The sequence below is a fragment of the Emydura macquarii genome, unplaced genomic scaffold (assembly GCF_026122565.2).
Source record: "Emydura macquarii macquarii isolate MOO-44397 ecotype Brisbane River unplaced genomic scaffold, CSIRO-AGI_Emac_v2 contig_3062, whole genome shotgun sequence".
Taxonomy (NCBI): Eukaryota; Metazoa; Chordata; order Testudines; family Chelidae; genus Emydura; species Emydura macquarii.
Window position 1 is genome coordinate 5157756 of NW_027133199.1, and position 24545 is coordinate 5182300.

The 24545-nt window shown below is 36.6% G+C and overlaps 1 protein-coding gene across 4 annotated transcripts in view; it reads left to right on the forward strand.

Moving 5' to 3' along the window:
- Positions 1–22388, forward strand: part of RAB28 (RAB28, member RAS oncogene family) — an 86612-nt gene extending 64224 nt beyond the window's left edge. The window contains exons 5-8 of one of the 4 annotated variants that reach the window (XM_067530328.1): positions 10393–10496; positions 12788–12847; positions 20100–20200; positions 21608–22388. In XM_067530328.1, coding sequence (XP_067386429.1) covers positions 10393–10496; positions 12788–12847; positions 20100–20195 — 260 coding nt within the window. In that variant the 3' untranslated portion in view covers positions 20196–20200; positions 21608–22388. Of the gene's footprint in view, positions 1–10392; positions 10497–12769; positions 12848–20099; positions 20201–21607 lie in introns of all 4 variants that reach the window. The other 3 variants (XM_067530326.1, XM_067530329.1, XM_067530327.1) reach the window with 3 other exon arrangements.
- The last annotated feature ends 2157 nt before the right edge of the window (positions 22389–24545 follow it).

The window sequence follows — 24545 nt, forward strand, 5'->3', positions numbered from 1 at the left end:
GACACTATAGTAAGCAAATAAGATTAAAAAGAGAAATTGTTATATACTGGCCAATTATATAATGATCCTGGAGTATTTTAGAAGACAAAATATGTACATAATATTAAGCACATGTAAATGAAATTAATTAATTATTAGCTCATTTTACTTGTCATGTCTGTGTGGGCTAATTGTGATAGCTCATTATTTATCCATAGTGTAATTTTATAACCTGTATGAACAGCTGCAAATACTTTGTAGAAAGTTTTACATTTCATTTTCCACAACATACGCTATAAAATAATATACTTATAAGCAGTGTTATAGATTTTTAAGAATGTTTACTCATAACTTAAAAACTACCCTTAATTACATTTAAATATAAAATTGTGAAATTGTCCATTTTAAATTATAAATCAGATAGTTTGTAAATGCATATACATATATAGTACATACTTTTACACCCGGTAGTGTAACATTGATTTGTGAAAGTTAAACATAAATTTGAGAATTGATTATAAATGATGGATGCCCTCACAACACAGTTAGCACAACTGTACTTTTTTAAATTGAAGGGGTACCAGATCTAGACTGGGAAAGCTCTTTCTTGTGAAACCAGCTTTAACACATTTGATTTCTAATGTATGTGGTTTTTTAAAAAATGGATATCCTAGCAATTAGTGGTAGATACAATGCATTGAAATAAGAATAGTTCAGGTTCTTTATACAGCAGAGGTACCATATAGTTTAGATGAATAGTCTGGAGATCCATGAGAAACCCCAACAAACCATTAAACACACAGAGACATTGGTCTTGACTAATATGCATAGTGCCTGCCCCTTTCTCACAGCTCCCATCACAAGCATCATGGATGTTTACTGAGTTGCCTTTACATTGCCTTGTGAGCTGTATGCTCCTATTCCCTCCATTGCTGTGTGGAATTTTTGCAGAATTGTAACCTGCTCTGCCCCTAATCCAGCAAACTCTCTCATTCCATGTGGAGTTCTAGGTGGTGGTGGTACAGAAAGAATGCTGGCAGCCACTTGGTGAGTGGAGATAACTACTATGTGTAGATGCATTTCCACTCTGTGTGGGCCATTGGACCCTATTTCTGCATAATTGCTCCTCTCTCTGTTCACAGGGCCATTTGAAAGTAAGAGTAATTATTTGTTTCTGTAACTTTTTTTGAGTTGTTACTGTAATTCTCAGAACTTGTCATTTTATCAACCATGAGATGAATGACTATTTAAAAAACATCTTTACCATAACATACAGCATTTTATTGATTGCCCAATAAAACATCTTTTGGCACTTATTGGCCAGTCATGGTAGTTACCAGCTTTATTACAGCTCTATATAGTAAGTTACATTTAAACATGTTTTATTACGAAGTCTTATTTTGAAACAATAAAAATAGGCCTTCTGGGACTTGGTGTCAGGTTTTTATTTGTTGTAATCAACTTCTGCTAAACTAGTAAAATTAGTTTCCATTTATTTTATTGAAATCAATGGGCTAGAGCTAATTAAACTGTTTTGATTATTGGATTTTTGCATGTTTACAGTGGATTGGAATGTAAATGATCATGTATCCCTGCCTTTTAAAAGACCGTCGGTGAGTGGTCTGGTGCAAGCTTTTTTGATATATTTGGGTTGCCATCTAACTAATACGAATGAAATGTGTTTGGAATCAGTTTAGTTTCTGGTGTCCACATCACAAAGCTATGACTGATTTTATTATAGTTGGAAGCTTGTTCTTGGGAGAAGCTCAAGGCAGAAATAGCAGAAGCATTTGATCTAGATTGAGGAGCTTGCATAGCTCCTTTTACATTTCATTTGGCATTTACCAGTGTTTGCCTATTCCAATGCTCCTAACTCAGTTTAACCCATTAAAAGAAAATTACTGTGGCTTATTCCTAATTTCACTTATAAAGCTATACTGTGATATGACTGAGAACAGACTACTCAGACTCTATGTTCTCATGTTTTTGCTCAGTATTTTTCATACTTTTGTGTGATTGTGATGGTATGCAAAACCTCTAGGGCAGGGGTGGGCAAACTACAGCCTGTGGGCTGCATACAGCCCATCTGAGCTCTCATGAAGCCCTCCAGCTCAACTGGTGGTCTGCAGAAAAGTTGCAGAACAAACTGTGCTATGCAGTGGTGGCCGCTCCCCCTCCCAGCCCTGCACCTTTTCCCCCCCACTCCTCTCCCACTATGTGGGTCCAGCGGCACCCTGGCCGTAGCGCAGCAGCCGCTCCCCCCTCTCAGCCCTGCCTCTTCCCCCCCCACTCCTCTCCCACCACGTGGGCTCAGCGGCATCCTGACTGGAGCCTCTCCTAGCCCCAACCAGTGCCATGCAGCAGCCACTCCCCCTGCGCAGCCCCGCCCTTCCCCCCGCCCCTCTGAATGGCCTGCCATACAATTTCTATACGCAGATGTAGCCCTCAGGCCAAAAGGTTTGCCCATCCCTGCTCTAGGGTGCCACCTGGGAGCTGGGGTACCACTGAGCCCTCTGTCTGACCAGCTTGGGCTCCCTCTCACACTGTGATGCTGTGACAAGCCACAACCCCCTGGCAGGTATTGTACTTACACAGCACTCTACAGGCAGGGAGCACACCCAGCTCAGTTCAATGAATACTTTTTAGCTACTCACAAGCCAGCAATAGAGAAAATCCAACTAGCTCCTCAGCCCAGTACTGTAACGTCTAACCCTGGTCAAGAAGCCTGACCAGTGAAGATAATTATCCAGTCCACTCTTCCCTCAAAGTGGAAGGAACATGCGTCAGTTTTTGTTACTGAGCAGCGTTTGTCTGAACACTTCACTCAAAAAAAACACTGGTTAAGATAAAACATTAAACAGGTTTATTAACTACAGAAAAATAGATTTTAAGTGATTATAAATGCCAGTGTAAAGAGATTAAAAGTAGTTACCAAATGAAATAAACATAAGATTGCAGTCTAAGTTCTACGCACTAACAAGATTTTGAATTAGCAATGTCTCACCCATGTTAGCTAGTACAAGCAGTTACTTAAACGCAGGCTGAGCAACCTTCCCTTCCTCAGACGCCCCTCCCCTCTTTCAAAATCCTTTTGTTTTCCAGATGCCCTTTAGGTGTCTAGTTGTATGGGAATAGAGCTAAGTGATGATGTCATGCTCCTCATTTTATAGTCTGTTTCAGTTTGCTAGAAAAATCATGACTTGTGACTTGTAGCATTGTTCTAATTGGTCAGTTAAGCCCCATTGCGAACCGGTGAAGCCTTCACTGTAAACAATTCCTGTTAGTGGAATCTATTCTTGAATGGGTGAGAGAGAGCCATTAATGCTGTCTGGTCACCACATTTTTGGGCCTGAAAGACTGTTTGTGGGAGTTTCCGACCTTGTAATGTGTTCTAATAGCATATTCATCAATGTTTCATAACTCCACATACAATGGTAGCTCATACAATCTGAGAAGTTATTAATGTTCAGCAGATCAAGACTTTTAAAATAATACCAAACAAGGCATACCTTGTACAGAATATATCATAATTATCATATGACATTGGTGAATATGGAGTTTCTGGGGTATTGTTCACAGACATAGTGTCACAATCATATGTTAAATCATATTCTCTACTTTGGTTTCTTTACTTTTTGGTGTTCCCCATTGCTTTTCAGCCTTTTCACTGCAAATAAATATGACAAACAGCAGTATTTTTGAGGAATCACATACAACCTGAAGTTGTGATCTCCTCAAGTCTCACAAGTTAAGCAGCATCAATTGAAGTCAGAACTTGAATGGGAGAATTCCAAGGAAGCCTAGGTGTTTCAAGAAGTGATATTGGTAATTTAGCAGTTGTTACTTTTCTTTCTGAATCACTTTTGAGCCAATATCTTCACCATTGTAAGGGAGCATAGGAAATGGATAACTAGCCAGTCATCTGCTCTGTCCGTGTTGCTATTAATTCAAAGAAAGATATGCTCTCAAGATAAAGAATTCTGGGCCAAATTCTGGCTGCAGCCTGCTGATAGATTATAGTGGACCTCCAGATGAATACATATGTACAATAGATGCAAAAGTAGTTTTAATATACATCCCTTCTTCTGGTCAAGAGCAGTCCTGTGCGTAACCTATTTATGAAATTTGTTCCTGTCAATTGTAACTTGAAAAGATATTAAAACAAGAAAAAAAAGGCTTGCTCTGTTTTCTTGGTTTTCTAAGTCCATATGCCATATGATTTCATCAGAGCCAGAGTTTTGCATTCCTCAAAATGCAGGTTGAGTGGCATTTATTCTAGCAGGTGTTTGGATTGAAACTTTGAACTGAATCTCTCTTATACAGCAAGTAGGCCATTCTTTGTGTGTGAATAACATGGCTTTTGCACAGCAAAATAGGATTTTGACTACCCTGTGGAGAATATTAATTTGTATTTGTTTAAAAAAAAAAAAAAAAAAAAAACGCACAAATTGAAGTTGTCCACAGATGTCTGTATAAATATTTGATAACTCAGAATCTTATAAACATACAAGAGTTAAAGTGGAAGTTTTGTTTGAGTATATTTCTTTATTTAAAAAAAAAGTTTTTCTAGTTAAACTACAATGCTATTCTTAACATAAATGTAACACACATGAATATTATACTCAAAATAAAACATGATGGGGAAAAACTGTAGCATCTAGTGGACTTGTTTTGGTTATGACTCTGGCCCTGATCATGCATCCCCTATGTGGATAGAGTGCCCACTTAAGTTAGCAGAAGATTTTCATGATGAAAGAGCACAGATTTGGGCCCACTGTAATTACATTGTAACTGCACAAATCAGGCCTCTTAAGGCAATTTGACCTCATGGAACTGAAAATACATGTTGGAAATAATGGAGGGAATGTCAGCAGGAAAACAGCTCAATGTTTTAAAGAGTAATTTTTCCACATTTAAATTACTACACATTTAGAATTTTTAGGGTGGTTGTTGATACCATTCCTCTTAGCTCTCAGCTGACAGTGACTAATTGAAATCTCCTCATGTATGTTCTCACTTTTAACTGTAGGTGACTGCTCTTCCAAATTCCATTTCAATGTAAGGGAACAGATTTTTGTAAGTTTGTGTCCAAAATCTTTGCATTTCATGTTGCAGGTGAATATATTCAGTGACCATCCATACTAGTTAGCCCATCTTTGGCATTTCTATTCTTTGTTGTTGTTTTGTTATTAACTTTGTACTGTGCATCACCTTGAGGCCCCAATCAAGGTTCATGACACCACCCCCCCTCTCCCCCCCCCCCCCCCCCCCCCGGTGCTAGGAACTGTGCATTATGTAACAAAGACTGTTCATACTCAAAAAAAAGCCTTACAGTCTAGGTGAAGTAGATTTTCCTCATAGAGGTATATGTACATTCAGACATATTGCTTGAATTCTACCTTCCTAGTATAAATTTTAGGAAATTATCTGTCTTAAAGTACTTTTAATTAATCTTTCACTGTATTATGTAAGAGCAAGCCAGCATAGATACTCCACAAAATAGGAAATATTTCACAGCAGGCACTCAGGCATAATGGTTTCCAATATGGCAGGGGTACAATCTTCCATCATGCTGAGCAGTAACATTGTAAATGAGTTTTGAAGACAAAAATTAAAACATAAAAATGTAGGGTTGGAAGGGACCTTGAGAGATTATCAAATCGAGCTTCCAGCACTGAGGCAGAGCCAAGTAAACCTGGATCATTCCTGACTGGTGTTTGTCCAACCTGTTCTTAAAAACCTCCAATGACAGAGATTCTACAAGTTCCCTTGGAAGCCTATTGCAGAACTTAATGAACTGTATACTCAGAAAGCTTTTTCTAATACCTAAGATAAACCAAATCTTTGCTGCAGATTAAGCCCAGTACTTCTTGTGCTAACTTCAAGGAACATGGAGAACAACTGATCACTGTCCTCTTTGTAACAGCCTTTAACATATTTGAAAACTCTATTTAGGTTTCCTTTCAATCTTCTTTTCTAAAGACAAAATGTGCCCATTTTTTAACTTTTCCTCATAGGTCAAGTTTTCTAAACCTTTGATCATTTTTGTTGCTCTCTTATGGACTCTCTCCAGTTTGTCCACATTTTTCCTAAAGTGTAGCACTCAGAACTGGACATGGTATTCCAGCTGAGGCCTCACCTTCTCCACGGAGATTAGCACATTTACTTCCTATGTCTTGCATACAACATTCCTGTTAATACACCCCAGTGTGATTAGTGTGCTTCAGAACTGATCTCACTGTTAACTCACATTCAGTTTGTGATCTACTATAAGCCCTAGATCTGTTCAGCAGAATTATTCCCTATTTAGTAGTTGTGCATTTGATTTTTTTTCCATCTGAAGTATAGTACTTTGCGCCTGTCTTTACTGAATTTTGTCTTGTTGATTTCACACCAATTCTCCAATTTGTTAAGGTTGTTTTGAATTCCAAATCTGTCCTCCAAAGTGTTTGCAACCTTTCCCAGCTTGGTGTCATCTGTAGATTTTTATAAGCATGTGCTCCAGTCCATTATCCAAGTCATTAATGAAAATATTAACTAGCACACATCTTATAGTAATTTCATCTAGACCACATTTCCCTAGTTTTGCTTATGAGAATGTCATAAGGGACTGTGTCAAAACCTTACTAAAATACAGATATATATCCTGTCTACTGCACCCCCACTTCCATCCAGTAGGCTATCCTGTGCCTGGTATTGACCAAATTGTCTGTATTGTGAAAGAACAGGTTATTTCTACTTATAGAATCACTGCCTGCCATAACACATTCTTAAATAACTTGGTTGTGGAATCAAACCACTTGTAGAGAGAATGTAATTTTGGTTGTTAATGTAATAATCTTACTTCATCAGTACATTCCAAACTGGTGGGTGTAGAGTGAGATAGTAAATGAGTAAATAATTAGTGACGGGCAAGCCTCCATGAACAGTTGAATGCATCACAGAATGAAACTGTCCTTGGTAGTTACCACAAACTCTTTTCCAGCTTCAGAAATCCATTCCCCTCCCCCCCACCACCACTCCCTACCACCATCCCAGGGATATGCCATCATCTAATCTTGTCTCTTAACTTGTAACTGAATGTGTTCCAGTTAGGTGTTATCTTCTTCCTGCTCAAATAATTTAATTTCAGTGGCTTTGGATACATTTTCTAGTTACCTGGATTAAACGTATGGATTAGCCAACCTTCACAGTTATGGATGATAGTGTCATGCTACCCACTAGATTCATAAAATAGAAAAAACAAATTCAGTACATGAGAGAGAGAACAAAAGATTTAGAGAATCAAATTGAGAGGGCTAATCTGTGCTTAATTAGAATTCTGGAGGGCTCAGAAATATTTGAACGTGTGGCCTTTTTCAAATCTTGATATCCCAAAATGGGTCTGAATATAGTCTGAATGGGTAATGTTGTCATTGATAGAGCTCACTGTGAACATCGCTGAAATTGCCTTTTCTAAGTCAAACAAAATACAACAAGCAGCTAGGAAGATGAGGGAGAGTAAGATTGACAATAGCATAGTTTGGGTTTTCCATGATTCATGACTGGCATAATAGCCAAATATAGGAAATGTAATTGTTTGCAGAAAACTGTGTACCAAAGATACTAAATTCATTATTTGGGTATATTTCTGCTTTGAAAATATTGGAACCTGCCATTGCACCTTCACTTCTGCATCTGCATAAGAAGCAAGCCAGTGTCTGTTGGAGGATTTTTCAAAGGAAGATGAGTAGTAGTAATTCTAGTTAATGTCTTTTGATTTTGTTTTTGTTTTCAATATGTTATGTTAAACTAAATTAGATAAGTTGCTTACTGGTTGGTAGGGACCTCCTGTTATGGATCTCACTATAGGCACTATTTTCCAATTTGTTCTTTCTGTTACAGATATACAAATATACTTCTTCCCCATGTTCGTACTCTGTTAATCTTCCTCTTTTTCGTTTGTCTAATATAAGTCATAATTTATATTCTATTTTTTTGGGCACAAAGCCATGTAGTATCTAAACCTTCATAGCTTACCTACAGTACCATTCTTATACTGAAGTAAAGCTTTATGTGACTAGTATGTTACATCCTTGCCCTAAGATCTGCACTGGCTTCCAAATAGTTTCAGCATGGATTTTAAGGCAGTGGTGATGTGGGACCACTTGTGTGCTTAAACTTAGGCCTGTGCTTAAGAACTATGCTGGATCAGGGCCTTCAACTTCTTACCCAATACCTTAAATTCCCTACTGAAACTAACTGAAAACCAGTGTTGAAGTACCTTGCTGAACTGAGGCCTAAATGACTTGGGCTCAGGTACCTGAAGGAACCATGGTATCTGGAGGATATCATGGCAGTTGCAGTCAGTGTTGCTGCTTGAACTGAGATTTCCTGGTTTAAAAGAGAAAAGGGGCTGCTGCAGGGCAGTTTTTGTGAGGGGGAGGTCCTGAATTTGTCAAAGCATGCTGTGGCACTTCTCTATTCTCTAATATTTTTCACGGGGAGAGAGGTGGTGGGACTTTGGGAGTCACTTGTGGGGTTAATGGTATTGGTGGCAGACTCTTTTTTGTATTAAGCAAACTTATCTTGTGTGTTCACTGTTTGTACTGCTACCTAGAGTTTGGATATGCACATTTAATAATACATTTAAAGACATATAATAAAATAAAATTGGAGGCTGGGTTGAGGCCTCTTTCAGTTTGGCCCATTTAAGGTTGAATTAAAAAAACCAAAATCCTTCCCCGCCCTGCACCCCCCCCCCTTCCCCCCCAAAAAAAAAACAGTTCTCCAACAGGTGTGATGGTGTAGCTCCCTCCCATACACATACATTAAATCTAAAATGTGAAGACTAAAAATAGTGAAAGAAAGTATTCTATATTTTCTACCCAAAAGATTTCTTGGCACAAGCTATCTCTTGTAGTAGAGGTTATTTTCAAGGAGGAAAAAAAAAGCTGCTATATTAGCTGTGTAGGCATTTTTAATTGGTTGTTGACTTCATTTGGGACTTATCTTAACTGTATTTGTTCTTCCTATTTTTTTTGTTAAATAAGTATTCTAGCTTCAATATTATGATAAACTAGTGCTATAAACATTCCTGTTAATACTTAGTATTTTAGTCCTCCACAAATTAATGCCTGTGGTAGCTGGATGATTTTAGGCCTGTTCTGATAAACAAGGCTTCAGTGATGTGTAAGGAACAGCAACATGTGGCAAAAAGCTCCACATTAACCAAGGTAAGCAGTATAAATGGGGTATAGGAATCCCCTGCTACATCAAAAATCTTGCAGAAAAAATCTCCAGAGTCTACAAATTAAAGACCTCCAATATCATTTTTAAATAAAACCTTTTATGTAGTATGAGAACATTTTTTCAGTTGATAGTCAAATGACACTATTATGCAGACTTACTAGATTTGCAAATTTGCAAGTTTTTACAAGTCAGTTGGGTCCCTTCCTCAGGAAATCAGTTTAAGTTTTTTTTTCCTGTATTGACTCAAAGAGCCTAGTTGTCCTTAAATCCTTGTGAATATATTTGCCTTATAATTTGACGGCATTGAGTCAACACCCTTATAGGGACTGTAATGCAATAAAAAGAGAAACTGTTCAATATAGCTTCCAGTTACCCTAGGATCACATTTGGAGAAATTGGAATGTACACAATAAAACCTGTACAAGACTTGAGTTCCATGTTATGTTTTAAGCACCCAGTTCTTTTCAATGAAACATATTGTTTAAAAGCTTTTCTCTACTTCCCATGGGTATATAATTGTAAAAATGAAAATAATGCACACCACTCTTAAAATATGCGTTTTATGTTGTTCAATACGTCTTTCTGAAGTATATCTTTGTGGAATTGAAAACTCCACTTACAAATAAATGAATGTCAATATTTATTCAGTGTGATTTTAGTGGATTTTAAAGTAATGGATATTTTTGCTGTACCACTCTGTATTAAAATTCATTATAACTCATTTACATTTTTAACTTGCAAGCAAACTGTACAGAAACAGACATGTATCTGTAGCTTTACCTTTATTTTTTAACAGGATTTGAATAACATTAGAACCTTCATAGGGTATCTCATTTTGCATGCAGAACATTCGGGGTTTTGTTTTAACCTCAGACTCACATACATCGCTCCTAATAGAGACAATGGGAGCTCCATATATGCATCAGAGTGTGTAATTTGGCCCTCATATTTTAAATGAATTTATTGCATTTCACAGTTCAATTTTTATTGTAATTTATTTTTAGATGTACAAATAGAAATTTCAAGTAATGGGTTATTTGTCCTTAGCAAATAACTATAAAAACAAAAGGTTGTCATTTGTAGGAAGGAAAGATTGTAACTGTTGTTATTTTCAGGAAATAACTGCTTTATCTAAATAAACGAGCTCCATTATAATAATTTCTCTTTTGCAACTTTTTACAGTTGATTTGGAGCATATGCGAACAGTGAAGGCGAACAAACATCAACAATTTTGCCAGGAAAATGGGTTCACTAGTCATTTTGTGTCAGCCAAGACAGGTGATTCTGTACGTAAGACAAATGAAATAGTTTTAGATTTTAAAAAACAAAACAACAATAGTTTTGGAATGTGATGTGGTAATTTCACTGCACTTCAACTATTAAACTATCCAGAACTTCAGTCACTGCAGAGTTTGCCTGCCTGCCTGCCTAATGGAGTGGATCATTGGTATAGTATGTTATAACTATGCTCTGTTAATTACAGTGATGTCTCATCTGTTTTGAAATTCCACATATTGGTTCTAATCTATAAATGGTTTGAAATCTGGCTACTTTGCACACTGCCTCTCTCTCTGTGCGTAGCATGACTGCTGAGATGAGCTACATCTCTCTTTGCTGATAGTCTAGTCTCTAGGTGTGTTACGTTGAGGTCTGGAGACAGTATTTTCAATGGAGGTTCCCCAGCCAAGGGACACACTCCCTCTGGTGGTTCATTGAAGCTTAATTTGCTGATCTTCAGAACAGAGTTAAAAATGAATTTTTGATTACTTATTTGACTATGAACCATAACTGGGCTTGTGCGGTTGGTTGGATGATACAGGAAGAAATTTTGCTTTTTGCTAACTATAACAGGAAATTTAAATAAACATGGTGTTGTGTTTAACTTTTGTTACACACTTTGATGTTAGGGCAATGGGCATGAAAAGCTATTGAAACAATCTCACTGTCTCCTTAGTGAAAGTAAACTTATTTAATAAATAATATACGACCCTGCTTACATCATTGAATAATAAAAGCAGGCTTTATGTACAAAATGAATTATGTTTAAAAATGGAGTAATCAAGTATTGTGTTTTAAGATCCTTATCCGAAGAGCATAAAATTATAATAAAACTCAAAAATTAATCCCATAGGTTTGTGATAGAGGTTATGTCAACATTTCTGTGTTTTAAACACAAATTATCGGGGTTTCTAAACTGTCCATAAAACCTGGCTCTCATTAAATTTTGTATTCAAGTCTGTGCCCGAAACACTTTGTCAGATTTAGTAAATTTTTTTAAGTGTAACTTTTTGTGTATTGGAACAAACAAAACCAAAACATTTTGCAATTTTAATGTCATACTATAATAGGCACATACTATAATATGTTCTTTTTTCAAATAGGCAGTGTCTCCTTTTCAAGCTGATTTGATACATTGTCAGTGATAAGCAAATTAAGTTACATTTTTTTGTAATTGATACAATTAATATTAAAATCTGTGAAAGAACATTTCTAGTCTTCTTTTTAATTGGTCCCCAAATTATGGAAGTGTTTCATAGATTTGATTTGCGTTTTTTAACTTGCTGGCCAAAATCACAAGGACACTTGAACATAAAATAATACATTACATTGAAGTATCTACTGTTTTTGTGAGCAGTTACTTATAATGTTAAAGTGAAAGCTTCTACTCCATTCTTAAATCTTCTGGGTGAGTGTGTTCAGTCTAAAAAAGTTCCATGTTACCCATTTTAATGCTAGTGTAGATATGGATTAGCTGAAATATTTTAACTAATTATTTTGCTACTGTCCCACAGAAGAGCAGTGGACTTTCAAAATCTCCCAGAATCCAATCCTTTTGGGAGCTGTGCTGGGAACTGGTGGTGGATATCCAGAGGGTGTTGCAAATGAAATTATTTTAGATCAAGGATCTGTGGTTGCAGGACAGAAGTGCAAGGATTTTTAAACTGGCACAGTGTGAATGTGATTCATTTTGTTTAACTGGTTGTATCCAATCAATTCAAGGACTAAAGATGTAATCATATAGCATAGGTACAGCCCAAGTGTCGGTCTAGGGAAAGATTCACTTTTTTTAAAGTGGTTTTATGCAACATGTCCATCTTGTTTTATTGTCCAAGTCCAATCCAGTGCCATGCAGGATAGGGGCCCCTGTGGCGTAGAAGCTAAACCCTATTGTTCTGAGGTACAGAAATCCACATTTCCGCTGCACAATGCACTAGTAAAATATTTTTAAGCGAACATCAGTGAATACCCTTATTCATATTTTGTAACATTAACCGTCATATTTGAGAGGGGTTTTGTGTAACTACTTGTTTAAATTTAAGTCTCTGGAGACAAAGTAGAAGTGTTGCCTATCAATCCAGCATGCTGTTCGTTCCCTTATATCATTGCTGAATTATTTTAAACAGCATTGAATTTACCAGATGAAGTTTATTTTCAGATCTGTTTTGCACAGGTCATATTTTTGCATATCTCATTGTTTACAGTTCAAGAAAGGTTTGTATTTAAAAGTAACTTGAGGATGTCTGTTTTTAATCATTTAAGCTCCATTTTTTTTATGTAGGTCTTCCTGTGTTTTCAGAGAATTGCTGCTGACATCCTTGGCATCAAATTAAACAAAGCAGAAATGGAACAATCACAGGTGATTGTCTTGCATACGTTGCTTTTATTAGATATTTTCTTGGTGTTTAAAAGCCATATGAATACAAATGAATAATAAACTTTCCTTCAAGGTAAGCTGCTTCCTATTTGTGCTTGAGTCAGTTTTATGCTTTTATTACAGCCTTTCATATATGTTCATTCCTTATATATGCATAGTTTAAAAACATTCTAAACTTAGAAAATTTGTGTCCTACTAAATTAGGAAAAGAAGATTAAGTCAAAAGTGTTTTCTGTTTAAAAATAACGTATCTATATTATATACCGATATATAGTTTTATTGTATGTTTAAATTATGGTGTCTGACACGCTAATATTGCATTTACAGTATTCTCAGAGCTTTATGTGGTTCAAAAATGTACAGTTCCAGTCCTAAAAGACAAGACAGAACACACTGAGAAATCCAAAAGCAGGAACAAATTTGTAGGGTTTAATTATATATCGATATAATATATAGAAAGAGAGACATTGTCAAAGGTACATATGTTTCCGTTAAACATTAGGTATGATTTTATGGCATTTAGGTACTTATTTGTAATTCTGTCAATTTTTTAAAATAAAATTAAAATGAAATTTTAGAGAGTTACAGGTTTAAAAAAAATAGAGGGCATAAATCTATATGGATATAAAGATTGCACATTTACATAATTGTGAACACTATCTTGTCAAAATGGAAAAAGATCTTGCATGTGGTTCACACAGTCAGAAAAAAAAATCTCCGTATACTACAGTAGGCTAAAGCCAGATTTTGGTTCATTCTGTGTACCTACCCAAGGAAGCGAGGGGACATAAATCTCTCCCTTTTGCTTCTGTGCTGACTGCCCAGACCAAGGAGGGAAAAGCAGCCTCTGAAAAGTCTCTACTCCCCACCCTACACAGGTGGCTGGATGGGGAGTGGTTGGAATTTTGGCTCCAGCGCCTCTGTGGCTAATATATTAGGCAATCCAGTGGCACTGGCACCCCAGGTAGGGTTGCCACCTATCCAGGTTTTCCCAGGATCATCCCTTTTTTGAGGTAGCTCCATAAGGGTGCTCTGTGTGCTCATCCTGCTGTCCTGTTTTATGGGCTCAGGATCATCCCAGGTGTCCTGGGGTTTTGTACCTCAGAGGTTTCAACCTTATCCACATGGGGGCATGTGTGGTGCTAGGTATAGCATAGTTTTATTGACTTCAGTAAATCAGCATAGTTCCATTAATTTGACACTAATTTACATCAGCTGAGAATCAACCCCATCATATTCAAAATAGCTGTGAAGAAATTGCTGCTTATTCCTTTATGGAGTGTTTGTGATATGAATTTTTAATTACCTTCCTGGAAGTACCAATCCAAAAAATATCTTCATTTAAAGATATTTCAGTGTTAAACTCTCTCACTGCATTCAGCTTCTCTCTCTGTTAGGTACCTCAGTGTTGTATTTTGTGGCTAGTCCTATTAATTACTGCTATATTGGACACTACAGGAAGAATTTTAGTGGCAAAAAAGACCATCAAGGACTAACACTGGGTGTGTCGCATTGGACAATTTGATCTGGGCGAAGGTCTCCAGGCTTGTGTTGGGAATTGTCTTCTATTTCCTCTAGTTTCAGTGGGGTCCGAGAGAGAGAGAATAGTTCCAACAGCGGTTGTAAACTTGATCTACTAAGGAAGCCCTTGCTCACACTCTTAAATTGGTAGGTAGAGATATGAATATGTTGACTTCCGTATGAGCACATAGTTCAACTGCTGCAGGCCCCTTTTGGACTGTGACTTTATTTATAAAATATGATGAACATTTTGGCCCATTCAGTGTCACATGCATAATAGCTTTACTGAGAAAAAAATATTTTTCTCCATTTTTTTTGTACCCTGAATAGGAAAAGCAGGTAGTTCACAATAATGAATGAAAACTGTTTAGGAGTAAAAAATAACTTTAAAAAGAATATCAATCCTCTCATCAAAAACATTTTTTTTTTTTTTCTAAATTTCATTTTTTTAAAATAATTCCCTTTCAGGTTGACTGTGCATGAACATCCAACCAAAAAGGATTTTACATGCACAGTTTCACAAACCCTTGAAAATAAGGATTAAAATGGAGTCAACTTGTATCATGACATTAGGACATAATACCACATATATTTTCCATTTACTTCTTAAACCAAAAGGAATGTCTTCTAGCAGTGTATGGTGCTGCATTGGTGCCCACTATTCATTTAGCAGTTGTTAAAACAAACTCAAAAATCTTCAGTCAAATGTTTGTTAAAGAATTTACACTTTTATGGACAGCCTGCCCTCTACTTTGCTTAAATATACAATACATTATTTTCTAAGCATATAATAAGAAAATAAATGTGTTCCCAAGGCAATATTTGCAAATTGTGATGAAATGAATAGCTAGAAAACATTTTTTAACAGTAAAAGAGCAAAATATATTGTGCAGTACACACCTCACAAGCAAAGCAGAACGGCTATGAAAATCATTCGTTTGTATGCTATGAACAAATAGAAAAGATCAGAACAATGTCCTTTTGTTTTTATATATAGTAGAGAGGGAAAGGCACCTGCTATTCGTTTTTCTTAGTTGCATAATGTTTTGTGCATAAACAATATGTTACATTGGAAATCAGTTATTCTTTAACTCTACAACATTGAGACACCATTCTTATCTCAGATGTGCACACAGCAGTGCCAAAAGCAACAGCATATTTATGCCTTTTTGATAACCTAGGTGTAAACTCACTTTGCATAGAACTATGACATAGATTGCAAAACATTGCAGAATAAGAAGAAGATATGAGAAATGGGCCAAATATTATATAAAATGATTTATAAAATAAGCCCATCAGACAGTCTGAGGATCTGTATGTAATAGAAAACCAAGAATGCATAGTTTGCTATACCGGACCCATATCAACCTTAAAAAAGGCCTCTTCCCATCTCAGTATTATATTTCCAGTTCATAATTCTTCTAATCAATTCACTGGAACTTGTAGTCAGCCACAGATGGTTTATCACAGGGGTGGCCAAACCGTGGCTTGTGAACCTCTTGTGGTCTTTTACGGTTAAAATGCGGCTCACGAAGCCCGTCCTGCTTCCTCTGCCTATCAAACTGGCGGGGAGGTAGGGGTTTCTGCTCTGTGGTGTGGTAGTGGTGGGACTAGGGTCTTCTGCCCAGTGGGGAGAGAGTCCTCAGGGCTTCAGCCCCACAGGGCATAACCCAAGCCCTGGCAAGTGCCTCCCATAGGGCTGGAGCTCCAAGACCTCCCTCCCCCAGGGTAGAAGCCTGTAGCCCCACCACCCCACCACAGGGCTGAAACTCTTGAACTTCTGAAGACTGTCGTATGTGGCTCGGAGGGTCAGTAAGTTTGACCACCCCTGGTTTATAATGTACATTTCGGCTATTTGTCTTATCTGTTATATTCGGTAAAAAAATGGCTCAGCAGCCTGCCTTAGACTGGTGAGGCAGAACAAGGTAAATGGCAGAAGTAACAGCCTTCACGTGGCCCATAACTATAAATTAAACACTGACCATGGTCTACATACTACCTTTTAGTATGAACCCAAGGTAGAGAGAAGGCAAAGCCTTAGAGTGGAAAGACCAGCAGCTCCACTGCATTGTCCGAAGATATCAAAACACTACAAACTCTGTGGTGTATGACTTTGGGAATAGAGCTGAGGAGTAAGAGCTCTAGATCACTTCCTGGACCTGGCAAGGATTCCTACTACACTGGATCAACAGCAATTCCTAATAATAATATAACTCCTATTCATATGTGATGTTTTCTTAGGTAAGCATTAGTGGGGCCCACATGCAGAAAGTAAGGGAGGAGCCGAGGGAGCTGTGTTCAGGCTTCTGCCTCCACTGGTACCTTGAAATCTGTGGGTCTAGGAGACAGAATACTCTGGCTGCTACATGGGATTGGAGTGGGGAAGGGGCAAGCCTCAACCCCGTGTTCTCAAAATAATTGGAAGGAATTTTCATGGGAGGAAAATTGTAGATTTCCTGGTTTCTGTACTAGAAAACTTTCATGAGATAGTATGTGGCTACATATTTTCTAGATGCATGGAACTGGGTTCTTGTCAGGAAGGAAGGATGAACTTGTTGCTAAGGCATTAGAATGGGACTCAGGAGATGTAGGTTCTCTTCCTGATCTGCACAGGTTTCCTGTGTTCTTGTGCAAGTTCCTAATCTCCTGTCTCATATCTCCCATCTGTAAAATGAGTATGAAACTTCCCTATCTCACAAAAGTGTTGTGAGAGTACATTCATCAAAGTTTCTGAATCACTCAGATTCAAGCAGCATCTGGTGAAAGTTAGATTGCCCTTATAGCAACACAGATACTGCTGTTATTTGCATTTTTAATCAAAGATCAGAACTGAGTTCTCTTTTAAAAAATGTTTAAATATGGGAATGATGGCATTGGAATTAGTTTAGTGAGTAGAATACTTAGGTACGTTGTTTTAAAAAAAAAAAAAAAAAAAAAAAAAAAAAAAAAAACAAATAGAGTGGAACTGGTACTTTTTTTATTTTTCTAATTGTCATAGAATGGGAGATTTTAAAAAAAAATGTAATATCCCGTCTCTGTTGTAACTGCTTATATTTAGCTCAACATTGAACTCACATAACCACCAAAAGTTAAGAATTTGTGTGTGTGAGGAACACACATGAAAACAGATCTTTTCAGACCTCATGATCGTTACATTATTACATATCTCTTCATTATTACTGATTACTTAATACTCTAAATGTACATGGCATGTTACAAAAACAATTTTGCCAACTCTTGTGATTTTATGCATGAGAATCTCAGCTTTCATTTAAAAAAAAGTTTCTTACCCTCGTGATTATGGAGAAAACCTGAAAATGTGACTGAAGTACATCCAGAAGATAAATAAAAGCAACTACAAACGTATTATTTTTTAAAAAAATACATAATTTCTAAGCCAACATCATGATTTTGCAGGGCTTGATGCACAAGATTTGAAGGCTTGGGTTGGCCATATAAAATACTTTGTGACATTATGTAGGGAGCTCTTGGTCCCATTAAAGTCAACAGCAAAGCTTCTGAGAACATGATGCCTCCTGATCAAACCCATAGTCAAGTCAAAGGCCTGATAAAACAAAAGTAGGTAGCTGTCCATTTAAGACTGAAACTTGGAGCATGTTTTCAAGGTGAAAGAGTTCCAAAACAAGGAATTTGCACATTACATCTTATTTTCAGCCCTCAAATTCCTCATTCTCTTTTAAAACACAAGGGGCTGTTGAAACTTAAGGAAATAGCTCCTTTACTAATTAAATATTTTTCTTTCAGTATTTTTTACTTCCAGTCATAATATAAAAACTGTGTGAGGTACAACTTTGTTTCTTGGCATTGGCAAGAATTAGCATTTTCCTAAGTGATCTACGCTTTTCTCTTTAACTAAATGTCAATTTAGCATCGTAGTGCAAGTCTGGGAGCCTGCTACAATAAAGTATTTGCAATTAAGCAAGATCTGGAATTCTGAGCACCTGCACCAAATAAGCAAACTTGTGGATTTGATCGTTGATAGAAACCGGAGTCTTGGTTAATACCTCAAATCTGATATAGAGATGCCTCAAAATGCATTTTGTGTGTGTGCGTGTGTGTGTGTGTGTGTGTGTGTGTGTGTGTGTGAGAGAGAGAGAGAGAGTGAGAGAGAGAGAAGCTAGTGGAAAGATTGTTGCATGCTGTTTCTTCTTTTTTTATTTAGTTGAAATTCCTTTAGAAAATCCAAGTCATTTATGTTAGTCAGTCTCCTGCCACAAAGTGACTTAAACATGGGTCACTAACCTAGCTATGTTTACATGATGGGATTTAAACCAACATTTAGGGGAACAATTAATTGCTTACTGATTGCAAGGATTCTTTTTCTTCAGTCTAGCATAGAGCTTGGTATGAAGAAATTAGGTCCCGTGAGGTCAGATAACACTGTTTAATGCTGAACCCTTACTAGCGCATTACATGGGATTTGGCAGCCCTTCCCTTGATAACATCAGGCCAGAAGTCTAGTAAATCATGACTCTTGTCCACCAGATAAGATATGAAGTTGATCAATTAAAACTTAAGCAGAGTACATCAACAGCTAATAAATCTAGACATTCTACCATCTAGTTCAATTACAATTGCTTGTTTAAAATATATGCTTTATTTACAGAAGTTATCTTCAACAATGTTTATATATTCATGTTCCTATTAAATGACTTTCCTTTAAAAATTTAAATTAATTTCCCACCACTTGTGCCTCACTTGTAACAAATATATTCTAATTATGTAAGAACTGAAATATTAGGACAGATGATACAATAGACTCAGTCCATATAATTGCTGTAGTAGATTTCCTCCGCTATTTTGCATTACTATTTGATTTGTGTATTTGTATTTTTCTCCTGTAAGTATAAATATTGCTTTTTATTCTGATGACTTTTTAATTAAGTTTTTGTAAAGGGTAAGAGAAGTTTAGGCAGAGGATTGGTTGTTTTTATTAAAGGCAAATATTTGACAAGAAACATTGAAGGAATTTTCTTATTAAGCTGGGTGAAATCTTCATTTGGAGTCATTGGAGTTCAACCATAAAATGCAGATACACATGTCCTCTACTTTTTCCTTTTGTAAGTTGTATGTCCTAGTCAATTCACTGAAAAATTGCTTCAGCAAAACTTGCAAGTGATTAAGAACAGTTGGCAAGTAAAACATCTACTAACTTAAAGCATTTGGATGTGAGGTTTTGTGTTTATCATTTTGGAAATATTTTTAATTGTACCTCAATTATATAGTAGGAATGATGCATGCATATCTTTAATACAATTGTTATAATTGTGAATAGAAGTGGATCTATGTGGCTTTTACATTGAATAGAGGCAAAGAAAGAGTCTGACATCTTTCTTTGTTTTCTCTCTTTTTTTCAATCCCTTTTCATGTCTGAGCTGCAAAACATTTTTATTGGTTACTTAAACTGATTATTTTGCATTGGTTGTGGGAGAGGGCATGATTGATGATGAAGCTGAAACGGTACTCTGACTCTAGCTATAAAACTTTCTGCTAGGTACATTTCTGTCTCTTATGCAGCACAGGACCTGGAAAGAAATGCACTTTTGTTTTGGTTAATTGCTTTTGCTTTTGCACTGTCATGTGTATCATTCATTTCTTCTTTTCAGCTATTGATCTGTTTCTCCATTTTCTTCTTTTTGTTTTTCATTCTCCTTTTTGCTATCTGTCCATTATATTGACATGTGGTTGACAGCATGTTGTCAGGGCAGAACTAGTGAAGTATCCTGAAGAAGATAACCAACACTACAACACTGCCAACTGTCAGAGTAAAGTCTGTTCAGTGCAATAGTTCAGGTATCATGGTAAAAATCAATGCATTTTTTTTATTACTTTGCTTTTCCATGAAGTAGTAAGTATGACAATGCATACCACCCTGAAATGTTCTATACTTAGCTTTACTGTTAATAGATATATGTTTATATCTTTTCACAACATTACACACACACAAATCAAATTTCAAATACTGATTACTTCCTAGCAGCTTTGTAATAATATCATGTATTAATATTTTGGGGACAGTTTTCAAAGCTATGTAGTCAAATTGATACATAGCATCTTAAAATGGACACCTGATTTCTTATTGATCACCACATGTGAAATTGGGTCCTCTAGATTTGTTGTCCAGATTTGAAAACTGGTATGCTCATTTCATGTTTATGTCCTAACTGGCTACATGTCGTCAATGGTCATATCCAAAAGTATAGCTTATGGGCTAGTTAAAATGGGATGAAGTTCAAAAGTTAAAGTTTTAGATAGTTCATTAGTGGTTTGGTAGAAGTCATTACTAATGGCAAACATGTTGATAGCAAACTGAAACTGATTTTGTACAGGTATAACCTTGGATAAAATGGTCACGTGTTTTGAATCATTAGTGTACAAATATAGAATGAGATCTGTATAAAATTTTTTTTTTTTTTTTTTTTTTTTTTGGAAACGTATAAGGGTTATACAACATATAGAATACACCAAATATCCCCCATCAAAAATATATTAAGTCCCTAATCAATGGATTTACTAATAGATGTGTGCAGTACATAATAGGAGAGAGACATTTTATTCATATCTAGATTTTCTATGTATTTTGCTCCTTAAATTTTCTGTCTATTATAGCTTTTCTGAAATGTCATTTTGTTATATTCAACATCTTGTTTTGGGTTTTAGTTTCTTATGAGGGCTATAAGAGTGAAAAATTTTCATTTCATGCTAACAGTTTATCCAAATGATTTCCAGTTAAACAATAGACTTTTATTCAAAAATACCACATACAGTATTTTTACTAACCAGATACTGTTTTATTATTATCCACCATCAACACTTAATAATACACACAACTTTTCTCATGAAAGAAAATACTGTTTAATGATTTTAAAATGAGTTATGTTAATAATACATACATCAGTCTGGTAAAATTGTCATGAAAACTTAGCAACGGAGGCACTCTTTTTCCATCTAGTACCAAGAAATCAATATTTAAAATGAGAGAGAACACCTAGACAAATCTTTATGCATAATTTCCAGGAAAAGAGTACTACAGTATATGTCTGTTCTGACCAATTCTTTATTAGCACAAATATATTTTATAGTAAAACATCTGTGTTCTAGGGTTCATTAAAGTAATTGCCATGTTAAATGTTTTAGTAGCACTTTGAACAATGTCTGCTTCTGATATCTTGATAATCACTGTGTTTTCTTTTATGACAGAGGGTGGTGAAGGCAGATATTGTAAACTACAGTCAAGAGCCTGTGGCAAGAACTGTTAACCCTCCTAGAAGCTCAATGTGTGCAATTCAGTGAACATATTTTTCTTTGTATTGATACCGTTGGCAGCCTTTCTTCCCTTGCACAGGCCTAGAGGTTGCCAGGAACTTTGTTTGAACAGTGACCATCACTGTAGTGCAGTTAGAGGTTTTGAAAACTTGCTACACCATTGTGTGTTGAAAAGCAGCAGGCATTTTCTCTGATTGGCCAAGATTCAAACATTGGACCACACACTTTGAAAAATCAAGATATATATTCTTCTGAATTATATTCCCATAAAGCAGTAAAACGATGTATATATATGCCCTCCTATCTTTTTGACTGATGTTGCGGTAAAGTTGCATTAGAATTCCTGTATTCAAAATACTTTTGAAAGCGTTACTGCTATAAGGTATTTTGCCAAGGCATTTTGTTTTTTTTTTTCCTGTGATCTCAACCGACACAACAAAATGTAACTTGGAGAAGCTATTGTCAGATTAACATTTGAACCAGTAATGTATTTTATGTAGGAATAATTTGGAAGATATTCCATTGTTATATAGTGCAAAAATGTATAAACTGTATCTAATGAGAAACAGTCCTTGAAATAAACCTATAATAAGAACATACTTGCTTTTTTAAAAGACCCAAATTGTCCCCGTTGGTGCTTGCAGGATGCCAGAAATGAAAATTATTGTACCACATCAATGTCCTTTCTTGTGTTAGATGCAATGCTTGTATGTGTTCATGAATTTGGATGAACCTTAATCAACAGTGGCACTCTTTATGATGAACAATGTATTCAACACGCATTAGAAACTGTTGATGAATCAATTAGTATCAGTCATTTTTAGTTGGTTCATAACCCCCAGGGATGTTATGCTGCCTGGCAGGATAGGCTGGGTTGGGTTTGGCCTGGCACCCTTTTCTTTCCCTATAACCCAATCTCAACAATGATTCTTGCCAATTCAGTTCAGAGTAAAAGCCACAAATAAAAAATTAAGTCACTCAGTCTTATCCTCTCTGCGACCGACACATTTCTTCTCTGCTCCAATAAATAGTACTTATTTTTGGAGAGTCTCTTTCAAACATAGTGTACTCAGGCACATCTGAATGGGAAGCCCAAGAAAGAGGTGAGATTTATGACGGACTGCTTGGTTTCAACAGAGAGAAGTAGATCTAGTCTTTCTTAGCCTTCTTAAGGTTTAATACATCATGAGGATCAGGAAAGCCTCTAGGACTGGGCAAGGAATTCTTGTTAATGTCACAGGAGAAGATGATGAGAGAGGAGGTGGAAGGTAATTGGAGAGGCAATGAGGGACAAGTAATGGGAGTGGACAATCCCAATGCTTTGCAGCCAGTGTGTGAGAGAGAAGATTCCAAAAGAGAGTTACAAATGGCATGAATGTGATAGCTGGTGTTTTTGTTATTTGGCTTTTTTCCAGGGTTCACTGTATTTTAAAACTGATCAATATACAGTGTGAATGGTAGCTTTAACTATATGGCAGAAAACTAAAAAGGGTGTGACTTATTTCTTACAGCTCACAAGTGCACTAGGTACTTCACAGAAACAAGCTGAGGCCAGTTCTAGCCTTAAAGACTATACAACTGAAGAGACAGATTTGCAGCATAAGCATAGTCTAGTTAGGGTTAAATTGAATAGAGACTGTTTGTTTTCTCGGCTGGAGAGGGGCAGGTCAACAGCTCAATCCTGTTTCCCCCAACAAATGTACATTTGAGGTTGTACCATTATGCTCTGATATGGATGCTGAAAAGAGCTTTTGTTGAATTGTCCCCTTTTATAAAATGTTTAGGTTTTTTAAAAAAATCATGGTCTATGCAGTTATTAACCCTGTTACTGCAGTGTTTCAATACCACTGTTCAATTAAGGAAGGAGGAAGAATGGTCACGTGGCTGAAACACCAGCCTGGGAACCAGGAGATCTGGATTTAATTCATAGTCTACAACGAAAATACTGTGTGGCCCTGGGCAAATTATTGATATCTCATTTGTTGAATTAATTTATCATTTTGTGCTGCTGTTTCCTATTTTGTAAAGTGGGATTAATATTTCAAAGTGGCTGCTTCGTATTCCCACCTTTGGGTTGCCCCTCACTGCAGGGTTTCAGAACTTTCCAGAAAGCCAGGGACAATGGGTGCCATAAGAGCCTCCTCCTTTGCAATAACAAACATTCAGTAGCTAGATTTATTAAAAAGGCTATGTGGCTACAACTGCCTCTGTCCCTTGAACTAAATTTGAGCCCTGAGAACTCCCAGGAAGACATGCGGGTGGGTGAGGATTGTTCATATACAGAGGAAACACACTCCAAGAACTACAATTTCTGGTGATTAAGTAATCTTTTTCCTTGCCTCACAGGGAGGGGTATTTGTGGGATGCGTATATGCTACAATGATGGGGACCGTATACATACCTAGGTAGATAAAACATTCCACTAAAATCACTAGAAGATTAGGACTTCAGTATAGCAAGTGTCACTGAGGTGTGATTAAACTGGACAATCCTAACCACATGGCAGCAGCCAAGAGTTTAACTGTATTTATAAAGCTAATGGGATGCTGAGAGCACGTTCCTGCTTCACTGCACCAGGCCTTACAAGAGCTGAGCCAATGACCATTGAAGTCAGTACAGCCACCTGTTGACTTCAGTGGGTGTTGGATTTATCATAAAAGGGTGATTATTTTTCTATACATTTAATATTTTAATGGCTTGTAATAGCAATAATGACCTCCAAACTTGGCCTTTCTTGTCTGGTTAGGGGCACAAGGGGGAACTTCTGACCCCATTGAACCCACCTTTGGAGGTTAGCATATCCAGTTGCTCGTTTAAATACAAAGGAAGTTGAGCCATCTTATGGTGTTTAATTAGCAAACGTATAAATGTT